At 42.5% G+C, this 14,927-nt stretch overlaps 1 protein-coding gene across 2 annotated transcripts; it reads left to right on the plus strand.

Moving 5' to 3' along the window:
- Window positions 1-4,015: 4,015 nt before the first annotated feature.
- ptmaa (prothymosin alpha a) lies at window positions 4,016-12,950 on the plus strand. Of its 2 annotated transcripts, XM_083767001.1 has the most exons (6): window positions 4,016-4,234; window positions 7,837-7,914; window positions 8,093-8,177; window positions 8,733-8,789; window positions 10,629-10,708; window positions 12,213-12,950. In XM_083767001.1, the coding sequence occupies exons 1-6, from the start codon at window positions 4,181-4,183 to the stop codon at window positions 12,249-12,251; spliced, it is 393 nt and encodes a 130-aa protein (XP_083623127.1). In that variant the 5' UTR covers window positions 4,016-4,180; the 3' UTR covers window positions 12,252-12,950. The 2 variants fall into 2 exon arrangements, with proteins under 2 accessions (XP_083623127.1, XP_083623128.1); XM_083767002.1 differs by lacking the exon at window positions 8,733-8,789 and having other exon boundaries at window positions 4,018-4,234.
- The last annotated feature ends 1,977 nt before the right edge of the window (window positions 12,951-14,927 follow it).

The raw sequence follows: 14,927 nt of genomic DNA on the forward strand, positions 1-14,927 counted from the left end.
AGTATCATGACACTGTACACTCAAGACACGCTCCATATATGGCCAGTACAGTATCATGCTCAATAAAGAAAGTGGGTTTGCGCACATCCAGTTTCTTGCTTGTGCTGGACACAAAATGACTGCAGTTTTAAAAGATTCTTATTTTTGAGGAGCGTGAGCCCCTCCTATGCCCAGCTTTGTCTGTTTGTGTGAACACAAACACGACGATTTTATGGCTGATCACCCCATAGCGATGATTTGAGATTGGCTGAGCAAAGTACATATTGAGGATAATAATGTGGGGGCAGAAAAGTGAAGACGGCAAAAGTGATTGGCCGGAATGACATTTGTGATGATTTGATTGGTTGAGCATGGAATGTGATGTATGATGATAAGAGTGCCCCTCACTTCACACGAGTTTGGTTTTCTAAAGATATTTTTGGGGTCTTTTATGCCTTTATTTATAGGACAGCAGTCTTACACGAAATGGGGAGAGAGATGGGGATTGGGGAGTGACACGCAAAGGTCGTCGGGATTCGATCCCGCGACACACTATCTGTATGCATTTGCAGCCTAGGTGCGCGGACCACTACCCCAGCGGTATATGAAGTGTTTCATTTATATTTTAAAACAATACTATCATTAACGGTACACAGCGCTTCTGCCATAGTTGGCCTCCATCAAGTGCTGAAACCTGCAGCTACACACAATTCAGAACCCACACCTCATAGGCCTATGCCTTGAGTTCATGAAAAATGTCACCTCAAATTTAGGCTTCGCAATTTTCACATTTAGTTGAGCAATATTTGACCAGACGTATCTATACTTTGACTCAATCATCAGCAATAAACTTGTATATGATTATGTTTGGCCAAAGGGACTTTTGTTGTGGCAGATTTTATTTGTCAAGCTTGGGAGAGAAGACAGAGTACTCTGTATAACTCTGGGCTGTAATGAAATGTATTATGAATATACTGTAATGTAAACATGCTGTAAATGCAAATGTGAAAGGGTGTCTTATAAACCCATGAGGGTGTGCAGGAAACGAAAATAAATAAACAATCACAAACAATCTATGCCAAACTTACCATATTGTACATCATGAGGGACACGATGGCGAATATGTAATCTTACTCTCATCCTCTAGTCTATGATGTCATTTGATTTTTTTTAATTCATCAAATTAAATTAAATCAAGGGTAGGCCTATCTTATTGTGTGGTATAGCATAGTTAAATAATTCTGTTCAGCTCTCAACATGTGGCAATGTGGCATGGTCCCAGAGCCTGCGGCTTCCAAAACCATCTGAATAGAGCTTGCAATGCCAATTAACAAATTTGAGGATATTTCAGGATCCCTTTTATGTTGAAATGTATATGCTCTCTTTGTAGAGGCAAGTCTTGTGAATAAAAATCACACCCGTGTGAAGTGAGGGGCACACTTATCATCTTACAACATGATGATGTAAAACAAACATTGAGACAAAACAAACATTAAATTATCTTTATTGTCAATGGCGTTTTTTTAAACAAACATTGAACTAAAAACAACATTGACCTTTATATAGGAGGGGACAGTTTTTTATTTTACTGTTAAGTGTAAAATTGCAACAAATAAGCTTTCTAACATTTCAACATCACACGTTTTGGCAAATATTGTTTGCATTTCTCAACTTCATGTGGAACCATGCAGTAGCATTATTTGGTCATTCAAGCATTTATCATAGGCATAAATGAGAAAATGTGATGCCACATCTTTTGTCATGGTGCAGCGTTTCCTTTTGGGTTTCATACACCATCTGAGTGGAAACTGACAAAACGAGTTCTGGAGACAAACTAAACTAGGACAAAAATAGGATTTCAGCCCTACAGGCTTGAACCCTTGATAATTGAATAAGCCTATTTCATACAGGCGCTCCTCCTTCTCGCTTTAAATGCACTCCTGGTTTTACAGGCAACTGTGCCCTTTGCGCCGAGTTGACATACTGACAGCTGGATCATCCAATCAGCAGACGCAAAGCGTCAACATTATGTTTGCTCCAGTTCATCCTCCAATGGAATGGACCCTTTAACAATCACGACGCCATGCGGGTTTAAATTGCAGCCATCTTGGTAAGGGAAAGTCCGATCGTTTGACCTCACTGCTGCTTTTTGCTGTAGAATAGACTGCCACAGAAAGGACTGGTTACTCTACTGTGGGTTAATCCAGTTTGTACAACTATCAACTTCGACGAAATTGTTATCCTTCCCAAGACATAAAGACCTGTGTCCACTGTTCCTATCTGTTTAATGTAGATTTAGATACAGTGTGTAATGGACTAATACATAACAGCCTAAAGCTATGAGAGAGAAGACCATGTTTGCTCTTGCTAGCCTATCACGCAGTTTCCCTTCTTTATCTATATGAATTCATCACAGACACACACTGACACTGCACAATCTCAGTCTATAGCAGCCTATTCTGTTCAATATCTCACTCTACCTTTCTCTTCTCTCTCCCTGTCTCTATCTCTCTTCCTCTGTATCTACCTCTCTCTCCCCTCTCTCTACTCTACTAGTACTCTGCCTCTTTCTCAGTCTTTTGCGCTCTCTACCACTGCCCCCGTCTGTCTGTCTGTCTGTCTCTCTGTCTCTCTGTGTGTCTCTCTCTCTCTCTCTCTCTCTCTCTCTCTCTCTCTGTCTTTCTCAGTTCAACACACACACACACACACACACACACACACACACACACACACACACACACACACACACACACACACACACACACACACACAGCTCTCTTCAATTCAATTCAAAAGCTTTATTGGCACATAATGCCAAAGCAAAAGTAACGAGAAAATAAACGTGTATAGTAAACAGAGTTGTGTTACATTAACACTTTGAGTAATACTATCTTGTGAAACTACAAAGATTGTGCATTTTCTGTCAGAGATAGTTGTACATCCATAGGAGACGATTTATACTCCCCAGTTCAACTCTCTCTTCTCTCTCTCTCTCTCTCTCTCTCTCTCCCAGTTCAACTCTCTCTCTCTCTCTCTCTCTCTCTCTCTCTCTCCCAGTTCAACTCTCTCTCTCTCTCTCTCTCTCTCTCTCTCTCTCTCTCTCGCTCTCCCAGTTCAACTCTCCCTCTCCCGACCTTCAGCAAACAACCTAGTGGTGGATAAAGAATAAATAAACTCCTCCTCTGTGAATGCGGGCGCAGAGTGTGGGGGGGGGGGGGGGGGGGGGGAGGAGGGAGGAGGGAGGAGGGAGGAGGGGAGACAGAAATGGGAGGAGAGCGATATGGATATACAGAGAAATTCAAATGCCCCTGCTCTCTCTGCCCCCCTCTCTCTCTCTGCCCCCCTCTCTCTCTCTCTCTCTGCCCCCCTCTCTCTCTCTCTCTCTTCTCATCCATATGCATTGGGAAATCCAGACACTTAATTCAAACGGGGGAAGTTGGGGAACACCTTATGGTGAGGTTCAGTTCAGGATTATGATCAACTAAAGTTTACACACACCGCCTGGCGCCTGTTGTTGGAGAGCGGATCTAAAATACGTGAGCCGCTTATTATTATGTCTGTCTTATTTGTGTGTGTGTGTGTGTGTGTGTGTGTGTGTGTGTGTGTGTGTGTGTGTGTGTGTGTGTGTGTGTGTGGCGCACTGTGTGGCCGACCGTGCGTGCTGGCGCGTGCGCGGATGAGAGTGATTGCACGCACGGGATTAAAAACTTGTCGCGCGCGCCGCCCGAGTGAAGCCGTTATGTATGACCGTGTTCCACATCACAGGTAGCCCTTGCTCAACACGTACACGTACACGCGCACAATCACGCGTGGTCGCACACGGCACGCTGATGCTGCGCAGGCGGCAGGCAGCACACGACGGAACCCACGTACACGCACATACACGCGCATACAAGACAGAGCGAGAGAGAGGGAGGGGTTGTCTATTGTTCGCGTCTGGACCAATCGCAAATCGAGTATTCTGAGACCCGGCTGACCAATCGGCGCGCCCCGTCCAGTGAACGGCCCCGCCCACCAGTCTATAAAGGCGTGAGCCCGGGCGAGCGGAGAAGCCGCTGGCAATCTGACCATTATTTTCTCCTTTTAAACTATAAAAGGAACAAAAACAAAAAACCAAAGCCGTCTCATTTCACCTTCTTCAGGTAGACATTTGCTTGTTTCTCCAGCCCTCACCCTCATTGAAAGAAGGATAAATCTAACCATGGCGGACAGTCAAGTCAAGACTAAGGAGACCAAAGGAGAGCTGAGCGCCAAGGTAAGAGGAGATGCACGGATGGAGAGAAAGAGACTAAAACAATCCTCAGTGTTTTAATTTTAATAGTTCGTATAACTCCCTGAGTCTGAACGTGTACACACGTGACCGAACAGACCCGAGTGAGAGAGTGAGTCCACTTGGACTCAACGTTTATACTTTGCACGCTCTTGAGTTAAAAGAGATTTGGGATTTAACCGTGTAGCCAGGTTAGGCTGCTGCCTGGAGCCCACCGATGCACTGTTAAGGTAAATGATGGACAAGAGGAACTCTGGTTTCTGTAGTAGACTAACATTGAACCTCAAGAGAGAGATTGAGCCTCTGTGTGTAAGCCTAATAATAAACTGACTGCACTATTTAGTGTCAGCACAGACGGTCAGGATAGGGGGGAAAAGGAAAGCGTTTCCGACCGTGCAGCTTTGTAACACTAACATTGACGATCCAAATAAGTGCAGACAGGCAGACTGAACTGGAACGAACTGTTAGCCCCCACGGTCTAATCATCATCATCATCATGCCTCTGTCCGTGAGCCTTCAACCAGGAATGAATAGACTCCAGCCTCCCGACATCACTGGACTGTACACAGTCAAAAAAAAATCCTCCTCCTCACTGTTGTTCATTTAACTCTGAGTGGCGGTGGAGCGTCCATTTGGTTCCATTTGTGCAGTCTCGTCGGAGTTGCAAATGGATAAAAAAAAAGAACACTGAGGGTTTGACTGTGTGAGCTACTAACATGTTTGGATGTGGATAATGCTTCTTTTCACGGCTCTTAACTCCGTCCCCCTGTTTAAGTCAAAACTAAACAGAGTCCATTGTTGATTATTTGTTAGGTATTCAGTGAAATCCCCCCGGGGCGCGCGTTATTGCGTGCCTCTCCGGTTGCGATTAATTATTATTTATGGCTATTAGTATTCTCAGCCGATTAGGATATAACATTTACTTTATTTTTTTTATTTTTTTTTATCTATAATTCCCTGGTATTGTCACAGACAGTTTCACATGCGCCGGCGCTTTGCTTCTTCTCCTTGACGCCCGTAACGCGTGCCAATTCCCCCGGCGAGGTGACCGTGGTGGAGAGAGAGGGCGAGAGCGAAAGAAAGGCTCAGGCAGGCTGCTGGTTGTATTGTTTGTTTAATGATGAATTGAGCCCCCGGGTCGCTCTGCCTGCTGCCTGGGTTCGGCTCTGAGTCTCAGTCTAATCCGCTGACTGGAGAGAGAGAATTATGGAGGGAGACAGATAACGTTTCCATTCCATATCACGCTGCTCGTCGTGCGTACGGTGCGTTATTACGGACCGTGTACCGAGCGAGCACAGACGTCTCTCTCTCTCTCTCTCTCTCTCTCTCTTTCTCTCTCTCTCTCTCTCTCTCTCTCTCTGTGTGTGTGTGTGTGTGTGTGTCGTTTGAACGCAGCTCGTGGTTGCTTTCATTTCTTTCATTCAGTTAAGTATTGCGAGCAGCTGGTGCGAGGAGGAGGAGGTAGAAGAGGGAGGGCACGACCGTTCACCGTCGTCTCTCTCTCTCTGTCTCTCGTCTCGGGGGACGGAGGGTTGGAACTCTGTAGACGGTAATAGCCTAGGGGTTAGATAGGCTTTTCCTCCGAGGTGGAAAGCCTGGTGACGCGAGGTTATGTAGGCTATGACTATAAGCCGCAGGCAGGCAGGCAGGCAGGGTGACTCTGCCTGGCTGGGCAGGAGGAGGGTCGCCACGGCTCCGGGGACTGGTACCCTACTACTACCGTCTCAGCGCCTCTAGATCACTGTCTCTGCTGACATCATATCATCACGCATCGCCTGCATGCCGCGCGTCTGCACTCTGACACTGACATAGGTTATATGATGTGATGATAGATCTATGGACAATATTATATATATAAATAGTTGTAGGTATAGTTGTAGGTAGGCTATTACAAAGTCCAGGTCTCTCAACATGGTGTGCGTGCGTGTGTGCGTGTGTGTGTGTGTGTGTGTGTGTGTGTGTGTGTGTGGTTTATGTAAATGATTACTATAAGCATCGGAAATCATCCTGTTATAGTGAGACGGCCCGAGGCAGCCGCTCGCTCGCTTGCGATTGGGTACCTAGAACATTGACAGACAGACCAATTAAAACAGAGAAAAACACAGCAGCTTGTACTAATCTATCAGGACATGCAAGCAGAGGTGGATTTCCTCATTGTCTTCTGTCACACTCACAGTATAGGGGGAAAGTTTCTGTCGAGGCAGCACTTATCGCCTAATAGGGTCCCAGACCAATGTAAAGTGCATGTTCTCTAGTCTTATTCACTGACAGAAATAAGTTGGGAAGTTGGGAATTTGCACATAGGCATATATTTTACATTACCTCATATTTCTATTACCATACTTGAATAATTTAAATGGACTCACACAGGACTCATTCTTTTATTATTATTATTAGGATATAGATATACTTCTATAATTTACATGGTATGTATGTATGTATGTATGTATGTATGTATGTATGTATGTATGTATGTATGTATGTATGTATGTATGTATTTATGTAAGTTTCTCTTTTTGAATATATATACACAAAAAGAGAAATAAACCTTCCAAGGAAAAGACTGCACACTCCAGGATATATATATCTATCTATATATATATATATATATATATATATATATATATATATATATATATATATAATGCCCCTCTCAGCTTTAATTATGGGCTAAAGTAATCGTCACTTGTTCCGCTGGAATTTGTAGTTGTTTCACGGGTGTGTCTTTTGGTTTCCTAATGAGACTCAGCTCTGAATGGACTACAAGCATTTATAGACAGTGTCATGTTGCAACACGGTTGCGGAGAGCTGGGAGGGATTTAAAGAGTGCCGACCAATAAGAAGCCATAAAATCTTAAGTATCACATTTCAAATGGAAAATGAATGCAACATGCCTTCCCCAACAAGTTTGGGGAAGGTTAAAGGAGGAGGGAAGAAAGAGGAGAGAAGGGGGAGGGGGAGAAACAACATCTCTGATAGATTCCCGCTCCTTTCTGGAGGAGGCAGTTCCACCTCCTACCACGAAAGAATCAACCTTAGCTTCATGTGTGTATCTAGTTAAATTATCACATATATAACACAGGTCTGAATGGTTTGTTCTAACATTAAAATCCAAGTGAATATATAATGATTCAATTGAGGACTGCAGACGGATACATTACTGAACATTGCAGTTTTCACATTCATAAAACAATATCATACCAAGAAGACATGGCAAAAATACATTCCATAACAGGGCATGAAGTCATTTCAGATCAGACCTTGGGGTGAATATAGTTTATATGCAAGTGCCAGATGTGTAAAATGTGCTATAACATACTGTAATTCAAGTGTACCATTAGTGTGTGTTTCACAGCCTTGTGGTGCAGTTCAGTCCTTGGAAGTGGGCCCAATGGGGAGGTTCCTATCTTCCTACGAGATAACAACACATACATGCTCTGGCTTCCTGAGTAAACACCTTGAATTGTAATAAAGAGAGATAGAGCACACTGAATACCATGACATGTGTGTATCTGTTAACAGGCGAGTTATGTGTGTGTGTGTGTGTGTGTGTGTGTGTGTGTGTGTGTGTGTGTGTGTTGTTTCAGGAGCTGAAGGAGAAGAAACTGACAGAAGAGAAGGAGAAAGGGAAAGACAAGGCTGCCAATGGCAAGAGCAAGAAGACTGTAAGAACAACTCCACTGTTTCACCTTCTTTAGATAGAACACAGTCCTCCTCTCTGTTCGTTTGCTGAGGTCAACATAACTTGAGTGATGAACTAATTTGACCTCTCAATGGTGTCATTCCTCACCCCCCCCCCCCCCCCGCGCCCTCTCTCTCTCTCTTTATCTGCCTCTCTCTTAGGAGGAGGAGAATGGAGAGCAGGAGAATGAGGTAGAGGAGGAAGACGAGGATGTTAACGAGGAAGAGGAAGAAGAGGATGGAGAGGGTAGGTGACTGGAAGAAACTCAAGAAAGGGATGAGAAGACAGCAGAAAGCCAAACCAGACACTTTCTTTCTTGGGCCGTGACGCGCAGCCAACAATTTGATGCAAGGGAAATAGACACTTGCATCAAGAATGGCGACCAATAGTATGTTGTCCTGTTAGCGTTGTTCTTTGTTGCCCTGTATGTAGACATTATGCCTGTTCCATTTCTGTTTAAGGAAGTACTTACATAATATGTTCATTGCCTCCTATGTCCTTAAACCCTTTAAAGACAAGTATAGAGACAGTAGTTTTACGCAGCAATTGTCCCTGCTGTTAAATCTGACCACCCACTCACTGTTTATACAGTGCTGTGGTTCTCAAACACTTTCATGTCAAGGACCCTCAAATTATGTATTTGGCTGCGGGCCCCCATTTTATAAGATTTTGTGCCAGGAACCCACATAAGAGAAGATTTCTGAACTTACGCAAAACGGTTGGTTTTCAACCAGCCAAAAGTCTCACATGTCTCCCCCCTTCTCCGCTCCCTCCATTGGCTCCCGGTTACTGCCCGTACAGAGTTCAAAACACTGATTCCTGAGGCCTACACAGCTATGGCACCACCATATCTTCTAAGTAAGTCTGATCAAACCCTACAACCCCCCCTGCTTGCTCAGATCAGCCAACACAGGGAGGCTGGCAGAACCTTCACTAAAGGTTCACTCCCAATCTTCCGCCGTAGTCTTGAATACTCACCTCTTTAGACAAAATTTTAGCTCGTAGCACTTGCCGTAGCACTTGCCCCAGCCTCGACGACCTTACAGGTGTATGCAAAGGCTAAACTTATGTAATTTAGATAGCATATTATGTAGACATAGCACTCTATAGTGTATAGCCTCTCATAGTTTAATAGATATTTCTACTGTTGTATGTTAGCTTCTTAGCTTGCTTATGATTCTTGATGACTATTTGTATGCATCTGATGTATTACCATGTGTTGTCCTTGTGTTGTCCTTGCTTCCTACTGTAAGTCGCTCTGGATCGTTTGCTAAAATTAATGCCTAAATTGTAAAATGTAAAAACTAAATAGAGCTTCCAGTTAGAGTACTGCAGAGTACTGCGCGCGGTGCAATATGAAGATTAACACCACTGTGGGAGAAATAACAGTAGCAATACTCAATGTATAAATACTCTGATACAAGTTCTGCATTCAACATTTTACTTGAGTAAAAGTAACAAAAGTAAAATATGCTTACAGTACCAAACATAAAATGACTCATTATGCAAATTTAAAAAATCATGTTATTGGAATGTATTAGATTGCATTCATGCATCAGTAAGTAATAATAACCTAAATTTGCAAAGTAACTAAATAAAAGTTGTCAAATAATTGTAGAGGCGTAGTAGAAGAAAATGGAAATACACAAGTAAAGTTAAACTACCTCAAAATTGTACTTAAGTACACTCCCTGAGTAAATGTACTTAGTTACTTTAAACCGGCGATTAACACCAGCATCGAATATCAAGTATCATGCAGGGGTCCTTAGCGATGTTAAAGTGTATGTACTGTGTATTGAGAGTATTGTACTGCTGACATACAAACAAGAGTGATTGTTCAGTTGTTCAAATTATTATGACACAGTAGTCACAGAGTGCCACCTGGTGGCCACACAGATTAATACCACTGAACACACTGAAAGCATGCACACCTTTACAGTTGAACCTTTTATTTATTTGCATTAATATAGATCAAATAAAACTAAAGAAGTTTCCACCAAGCTGTTGTCTGAGACCATAAAAGCCTCAGTCGATGGCGTGCAAATAGAACCACGCAAATACATGCCTCTGTTAGAGCAAGGCAACAAACTGAAAGCACAGCTAAAGATAGGAACAGGAAATCCATTGTTCCTATTTGTCGACTAGATTGTAACTGGCATTTGAACTTGAAGTATGATTTTGTCCTTTTCACGTTTTATTACATATATCTATAGATGTTCATACAAGTTAACCACCAAAAATGGCTGTTATGGTAACCACAGTGCATCTTTTAAACATCTAAAGATGAACGTACCTCAAATAAAATAATGTGCCACTTTTGCTTCAGTAATAGCCTTTTTTCAACAGTACAGAGAGTTGAGGGGGAAAAAACAATTGAATGTCGTGTGCTGAACTCAGCTCTTCAGGGCAGCGAAGGTTGACTGAATTAAATATAAAGGGATTGTATGTGCAAACAAAGTAAAAATTCTCCATCAAAGGGGAATACTGCTTTAAATATATCTAGCTGAAAACTCCACCATTTAGCAGCGCATTCCAAGATACGAACATACGTTGAAGATGAGAAAGAACTTAAGTGAGGTTTGCGTAGATGACATTCTCTGAACTCTAATTGTTTTTCTCCCCTCACTGTTTTAAGGGTTGCCATTTATATTTCAATTGAACGACTGAATGATTTTCATTCTGTGTGTGTGTATTCAGGTGACGACGATGACGACGACGAAGATGACCTCGATGGGCCAACGGGGAAGAGAGCAGCTGAGGAGGATGATGATGATGAGGTGAGAAGGACCGCTTTTTCTCGAAAGAGCACAGCTTTAAACATTACAAAGCTTTCTTACAGTTGCAGTTACAGTTGGATGATGCAACACTCTACTGTACCTGCAACTGTACCGTGCTGTGTATATGTCAGCATTGGTGCCTGCCCACAGCTATGAATAGATCTCTATCCAGCAGTGGTGCAAAAAGCACTCAGATGTTTTACTTAAGTAAAAAAATATCAACACCTGCAATATAGAAATATCTATTACAAGTAAAAGTCCAGAATTCAAAATGTAAAAGTAGAGGTGCAAAAGTATTGGCATAAAAATGTACTTAAAGTACCAAAAAGTACAAGACTACAAGTACTAATTATACAGAAGGTCCCATTTAAAGTTCAAATCTATAAAAAATACTTTTGAAAATAGCAGATCTACAAGCTCACAACGTGTCACGATGGGACGCATTGTGAGCTTGCAGATCGGCTATTTTCAAATGGCCGATAACAATCAAAATCTCCAAAGTAATTACTAACTAGTAACTCAAGTTTTCAAATAATTGTAGTGGAGTAAAAGTACAATATTTGCCTCTGAGATGTAGTGGAGTAGAAGTAAAAGTATTGGAAATTGATCTTTACTTGAGACTCAAATAAAGTACAAATACCTCAAAAATGTACTTAGTTACTTAACACCACTGCTACTTCCAGCATCTTTGTAGAGCCTGATTATACATACTGGAGTTGATCTGATTTCCCAAACGTTTTCATGTCAAGGACCCCAAAATTGACACTAATTAGACCTGCGGACCCCCATTTAAAAAGATATGCCAAGGACCCCCATAAGAGAAGATTTTTACGGCTCTAGCAGTGATTCTCAACCCGTTTAATTTCAAGGACCCCCAGTTTGACATGCATTAGTCTACGGACCCCCATTTAATGGATTTTTTATCTCTGGGACCCCCAATTTATATTGTATAATCAAAGTTAATTTAACTCTGAGAGTGTACAAATGGAAACAAATGGACCATTTGTATACACTCTCAGAGTTACAGACCCAATTCAATTCAAAGGAGCTTTATTGGCATGAGAAAACAAATGTTACAGGGGGATCCATTTGGTTCCAAACTATCATTTAGCTGGGGTCCCCCCTGGAACTCCGTCAAGGACCCTTAGGGGTCCCCGGATCCCACTTTGGGAACCACTGCCATAGACTAGAATTAGTCCCTTTTAGTTGCAGTCGGGGCAAACTCTAAAATTGCAGTCCATGGCTACTGCTATAACAACCAATGATTCATCGTCAGGTTGTGTTCAGAAAGGAGAAGTGTGTTCCATGTTTGAAGCCAACCCTTATCAGCTGGGGTCATTGCATTTGTCCGTGTGTACGGACACATTGGTGACCCCTGGCTTATCAGTTCTGGTGCAACAACAGAGCACCCGGGCCCGTGCACAACGGGACAAAACTCTCTGTCCGTGTCGTGCGGGGGAATAGAAACCAATGTGCTCAGAGTGTGTCACGTCTTTGTTTCCAGGAGGAAGTTGGAACCAAGAAACAGAAAACTGATGACTAGAGACGAGCACCCCTCTGCCTGGAAGACGGCAACATCATCAACAATAAACAACAACAACAAACAGCCAGTTTTCTAGAATACCCTCAAGACTTCACGGTCCTCCCTTCTTAACAAGAATACTTTAAAAAGGAGAATTTGTTTGTATTTTTATTTACATTTTATATTTTTGTAAATATTGTCAGGAGGTCGGCCATTTTGCGACAGTGATCTCTCTCTCTGGTTATCAAGCGGTGCTTTGAAGACTTTTAGATCCATGATATATACTTCATCTATCTCCCGTCCAGATCCTGTACAAGCGGAACGATTCAGCCAAACATTCCAGTCCCACTCCTGATCTTAAGGAGGCTGTGTCGTTGTCAACACATCTACGCGTCCAACTGTGGATTACACACAAATGTGTTGATGTTTAATATATAATAATAACACAAGTTCTGGTGTAAGTAACACATAACGTGTCATCCCGTGCGTAGACTGGTAGATGTGTTGAAAAAGAGCAGCTTTTTAAAGAACGTTGTGTGTCTATTACTGTAGCTGTACCATACCATCCAGTGGTAGTTTGTATGAAACATCAAGGCCGTAAGCTCTCTGCTGTCTGTCCGTCCGTCTGTCCATCTGTTATTATGGCCTGATTTTAATGGTTTTTATGTCCGTGTTATTTTGTTGAACAATAAACGGGGATTTGATTTTGTTTGTTCTTAACTCTGTCTGGATTAGTTTCTGTCTGTTAAAGGCTACATCTATCTGCAGGAAGAGACTAGCTGTGTGAGCTATATGATCTTTTCCTTGCAGGCTAAACAAGGAAAAACCTTCAGATAATGGTCATATACGTAGATTGTATTTATGTAGGAGCAAAAGAGTCGGTTTTTAACCCTGATCTTCTCCGAGCTGATTAAACACCAACAAAAAATGTTCTAAGGTGGTTGTCCTTGTTTAGAAAGCCAGTAGAAGATCAGATCTTTGAAATGTTGTTAAAAACTGGTCTTTTGTGCATGTGGAAAGTGCAGGCACATAGGGTTAAATATCAGATTGATCCTATTCCTGTGGGTATGTAGTCCTAGAAGTGATTGTCATAGAAGCTCATTGTAAATGCCTCATCATGCCTTAACATGGAGAAAACCTGGTGAATTATTCTGCTGAATAAATTGACCTGAGTTAATTGTCTTCTGATACACACTTCTTGACCTCCTCTACCTCGAGATCTCTTTCCTCGGACTGCTCCAGTCAGTCTTCACCTTTTACTCTCTTCTGGCACACATTTAATTTACATCCCTTTTCTCAATCCTTCCTCTCCTTTTCTCTTTATACCGTTTTTTCTGTCACCCTGCCATACTCTCATCTGACATTTCCCCACGCAGCCTGCTCATATCCACGAAAGCAACACTTTCTGTCCAACACTGGACAGAAAGTGCTAGCCACAAGAGGGTGCTCTAGGCTAGGGGCATGTGCATATGAGATTCAGTTTGAGTGGTCACCTTCCACTAACCTGGCTTTTTGTTTAATTTGGAGGGGGGTGGGGCAATTCAGCCAAATGCTGTGCTGTGTTTAAAAGGAGACTGTCAGGTGTCGCTCAAGTGGGAGCGAGTCCTAAGACAAGAGCCATACATGCAGAGTGCTTGCTTGCCTTGTACTATTACGGCATTGCATCAAAGGAGTCAAGCCACCTAGAACAGCATGTGTCTGTATGTAGGGCCTACCTCCCAAATAATTATTTGCCCAAATACATGTGTATGTATGTCCCCCAACTCTATATTTGGGCAAGAAGACCATGACACGCACGCGCGTACGCACGCACACACACACACACACACACACACACACACAGACACGCACGCACGCGCGTACGCACACACACACACACACACACACACACACACACACACACACACACACACACACACACACAGCCTAACCTCCAGTCTTTCCTCTCTTGTCAGACTGACACACCTGCAGCAGGTTCCCCAAATCAGCCCAGCCAGGCTATTACCAACCCAGACACAGACCCAGCAACATCTCCAAACAAACCCTGCATTGTTCATCATTTAGGCTAGAGATCGAGCCTTTCTTTTCAGTTACTTAATTTTGTTATTTTATATGTTCACAAACTATGTAATGTAGAATCTGTAGCCTATAGTCTACAATACTAAATGAGACTGCAGAGCTTTTTTTTTTTCTCTGAGGATTTTGAAGATCATCACCTGGCTGACTTCCAGTGAAAAAAAGGTATGAGTGACAAGTGACTTATCGAAACATTCTGCAATAAAGATCACATGGCACTACACACAATTTAAAACGTGACAGGATCTAGTAATGGCCCGGCATCCCTGTGCATATACTGTAGGCCAGTCTGGAGCCATCCCATATAAACATCAAGGAAATAATTCAAAACAAGTCTCACAGTCATCATCTTGATCACCATCTGAAGTCTAAATAAATCACTATGCCAGTGAAAAGACCTGTATTCTACTGCTACTATGTCAGTAATTGGATTAATTTGGATAAATGTGCACAACTGGTGAGTGGTGAGATATGGCTCTAAGGATGAAAATGGATGGTTCAAATCACTGTGGGTCTAAGGAGCATTGTGGCCTCTAGGTGCCACTAGTGGGGCTTTTAGAGTAGTAAGTCTGGCCACTTTCTTTTCCAACTGTATTATTTTATATACCTACTCAAATACAG

The sequence above is a fragment of the Protomyctophum parallelum genome (genome assembly GCF_964188405.1).
Source record: "Protomyctophum parallelum genome assembly, chromosome: 6".
Classification (NCBI taxonomy): Eukaryota; Metazoa; Chordata; class Actinopteri; order Myctophiformes; family Myctophidae; genus Protomyctophum; species Protomyctophum parallelum.

Bases quoted from the DNA above. Each gene is read 5' to 3' on its own strand.
- ptmaa (XM_083767001.1), top strand. From the start codon at position 4,181: ATGGCGGACAGTCAAGTCAAGACTAAGGAGACCAAAGGAGAGCTGAGC. The intron at 4,235-7,836 runs GTAAGAGGAGAT...GTGTTGTTTCAG, and splicing joins AAGGAGAGCTGAGCGCCAAG to GAGCTGAAGGAGAAGAAACT. The intron at 8,178-8,732 runs GTAGGTGACTGG...CTGCCCGTACAG, and splicing joins GGAAGAAGAGGATGGAGAGG to AGTTCAAAACACTGATTCCT.